This window comes from Solea senegalensis, unplaced genomic scaffold (genome assembly GCF_019176455.1).
Source record: "Solea senegalensis isolate Sse05_10M unplaced genomic scaffold, IFAPA_SoseM_1 scf7180000014424, whole genome shotgun sequence".
Classification (NCBI taxonomy): domain Eukaryota; kingdom Metazoa; phylum Chordata; class Actinopteri; order Pleuronectiformes; family Soleidae; genus Solea; species Solea senegalensis.
This window is the reverse complement of record NW_025321043.1, coordinates 2,254-5,868: the sequence shown is the minus strand read 5'-3', so window position 1 is coordinate 5,868 and position 3,615 is coordinate 2,254. Positions and strand designations below refer to the sequence as shown.

The following is a 3,615-nucleotide window of genomic DNA, read 5'->3' as shown; positions in this document are numbered from 1 at the left end:
CCCCCAGCCGCCTGAGCGTCTCTCCCTCCTCTGTCTTCTCTTTGCCTCTGCTCCTCAGCACCAGGATGTGGCTCTCGGTGGCTCTGCTCCTCTCTGGATTCTCAGCTTTGATCCACGGTGAGCCTGCCTCTCTCTTTCACTCTGCTCTCAGGAATCAGATTGCAGCAGCAGCAGCAGCAGCAGCAGTGGCGGCGACAACACTTTAAAATCTCAAAAATGTTAGAGGAATGAATTGATGGGTGTCTGTCTGTCATCTTGACGTTTGATGTGTGAAGTAGACGATGGGATAAGACGGTAAAGTAGGAGCAGAAACGACTCCAGCAAAAAAGAAAAGTGAGAATCTGAGTCACCTGTTTGCTTATTTGTTTACAGATTTGTCACAAGTGTGCTTTATTTTTCTGGGACACAGATGCTTGTGTTGACCTGAGAGTTGGATGCCTTTGCATGAGATGTTTTAGCAGAGAGAAAGATGAGGAAGCAACAATCTTACCATTACACCGCTCATCTTATATCATCTACCGGGCTTTAAGTCTGTGAGTCTGTAAACACGTCAGGAAGATCTGCGGAAAAAAACACCTAACAGATCAGGTCAGAGATCAATTGAGTTGTGATTTAAACCGTCTCCTCCGTCTCCTCTGTCTCACCTCCCCGTCGTGACGTGGACGTGTCTCTGCAGCCCAAACTAGAGACGAGGCCCTGAGCAGCACAAGTCATCGCTGAATGAAAAAGCTGAGGGGAGAGTCTCTGAACTTTGCCTCCAGGCAGAAGCAGCAGCACGGATTTACTTGATAGTTTGTTTGTTTGTGTTGCTCGTGAGGAAAGCAGCGTGGACAAAAGATAAGAGAACACAGAGGGCAACACTTTTTTTTTAGATAAATATTTCTGCAGAGTGACTTTCAAAGAAGAAAAGAGATGGGCTGTTCTCACTTTAACATGACACACTGGCTGCATTCAAAGTGGGAAAAGTGCTTAAACAATATTCAACAAACATTCTTCATCTGCTTTTGTGACACCAAATCCTTTATTGTGGGTAATGTTGCTCCCACAATACTTTATGTTCAGATTGAATGCATATATTAACCTGTATAATATGCATAAATAAGGTTTTGGAAATACTATAGTCTTCAGGATAAGATGCACCCCAGAGTCTCATAGACTGTTATCTGTTTGTCGTCAGTGGTATAAATTCAAACTCTTTGTATGTTTCCATGTGAGGAATCCTCTCTGTAAACAGTAATAAATTCATTTATTCAGGTGAGGACAAGTGAGGCCCATTGAGCTAATTCTTTTCCCCGTGATTCACAAGAGAAACGCTTTATCGCCGTGTTCTTTATCGCTTCAGATTGAAATAGAAAACAAGATTATAGTTATTATATTGTTTTACGAATTTGAATAAAACTTGTTGTAAGGCAGTAAAAAAAGAAAAAGAAAATAGCTATGCTGTGTCGTTTACAGCCTTGTGTTTTTGGTGATTCACAGCGCAGTCGACACTTCAGTTCATTATTTGTCTGGGGACTGTGTCAACATCTTTGTGTGTTACCTAAGAGCTTTTTTAACCAGCATTAATTGGACTTTCATTATTGCCAGTTAGGCTCTGATAATGTTTATTGCCATTATTAAATAGATCCTGCTCACGTGACACTGTAAGCACACTACATATCATTTGTTTCATTTTCAACACAAGTTATTTTTATTTTATTTCTGCTGATTTCATCATTAAATGATCAGTGCAGAATTAAGAAGTGTTCCTCTTTCCTCAGACTCTGTTTTTTTATTTTTTTAGATAAGGACGTCGAGCTCCTGAGGGATGCATTTTCGGATTTTCTGATTTTATATAATATCCATCCTTGCATGACTGTCCTCCTGTTTTGGTTTCTATGGAGGTTTCATTTGAGGTCTTGAGACTTTACAGATGTGCAAAAGCTTTGTTATGATGTGTGCTTCACTTTCTCATCTTAAGACTTTGTCAGATTTGATTTAATAATCTCTCATGTGTCTGTCTTAATCTCAAGTGTCAGTGCAGGGTCCTCACCAGAGGACGTTGCTGAAGAATCTGCTGAAAGACTACAACCGGATGGAGCGGCCGGTGGGAAACGACTCCCACTCTCTCACTGTTTACTTCTCCCTCAGTTTGATACAGATCATGGACGTGGTAAGAGGGAATACATGTTATATGCATGTATATATATATATACATATATACATGTATATATAGATATACAGTATATATATAGCCATAATTGTTATAGAGATTAGCCTGAAAAAAGAAATGTGCTGAAGTGATCTAATGTCTTGTAGGACGAGAAGAACCAAGTCTTGACCACAAATATATGGCTACAGATGGTAAGAAATCCTGAGAGACTAAGAAAATAATGGATTTTCTGCTGTTATGGCTGTAGGTGATTTCACTGTAATTACATAATCATGTTTTTAAAGCGTAAATTGGATTTGGTTATGATTTAAAGCTTTAAAAATGTGATTAAAGTATTATTCCTTATCTATAGCTTTTATTTATTTATATAGAATCTAGAATACAACAAAGTAGGGGCTGGTAAAAGGATAGATTTCCCCTGAAGTGAAAGATAACACAGTATCTGTGTGTTTGTGCTTTATAGAATTGGTTCGACCACTACCTCCAGTGGAACGAGAGTGAACATCCCGGGGTTAAAAACCTCCGCTTCACCACAGATCAGGTGTGGACGCCGGACATCCTGCTCTACAACAGGTAAAACATGTGCATGTGACTGAAAATGCTCACATCTCACACACACACACAGACACACACACGTGTCACTCCCTCTCCTTGTCCTTCCTCAGTGCAGATGATGACTTTGACTCCACCTTTAAGACCAACGTTCTGGTGAACTCCAGTGGTTATGCTAAATATCTGCCTCCAGGTGAGTTTCCTCTCATTATCCTCATTCATGCTGTCATCAGTTTTCATCACATCGTGTGTTTGTGGCTGCGCATCAGCAGCATCTCACTCTCTGCCTCGCCGGTTTATGCACTTATTAATATTTTACTCGTTTAAATAGCATCACTGGTTATCTAGTGGTTACAGGTTCCCAGTATTGTAAGACACAGCTCAGTCGTTCCTCCATCTCTCTACAACAGGCTGACATTAAATGTGGATATGGCTCAGAAATCCTGTTCAGTCATCCATGTTTATTAATAGGCTGCTGCTGAATGTAAATACAGCTCCCTAAAGCTGTATTTGTGGATGAAAGCCAATTAGCGGATGAATAGAAAAGCTTGTGCCCTGGTTTTGGTACAAGAGGGGAAGTTTAACCACGAAAGTGAGGAGAGTGACGGTAGGGGATGGAGTCAATTGGAAAGGGGGAAATAATTAGCAGTGAAAGTGCCTTTTTGTGACTTCTGTGGCTTCTGAGCTTGGTTGACATTTCTGTGGTCTTTTTGGGCTCATTAGGAGGACCACATCCAGTGTTCTCCTAGAGCCGGTCCCAAGGCCGGATAAATGGGAGGGTTGTGTAAAGTAATGTGGACAAATGCTCTGCTGTGGTGACCCCAAAAAGAGAGGAGGAAGAGGAAGAGAAATTCTTTTAACTAAAAGGCATCAAGTTTGTGGGTGGCAGACATAGTTTCATGTAAATTAAG

The 3,615-nt window shown here is 40.8% G+C and overlaps 1 protein-coding gene across 1 annotated transcript; it reads left to right on the top strand.

Moving 5' to 3' along the window:
- On the top strand, positions 1–2,897 carry LOC122761207 (neuronal acetylcholine receptor subunit alpha-7-like; the record flags this gene model as incomplete). Its single annotated transcript, XM_044016382.1, has 5 exons — positions 1–117; positions 2,013–2,152; positions 2,299–2,343; positions 2,616–2,725; positions 2,818–2,897. Coding segments are annotated over exons 1-5 (427 nt in total), but the record flags the coding sequence as incomplete, so codon positions are not given.
- Between the last annotated feature and the right edge of the window lie 718 nt (positions 2,898–3,615).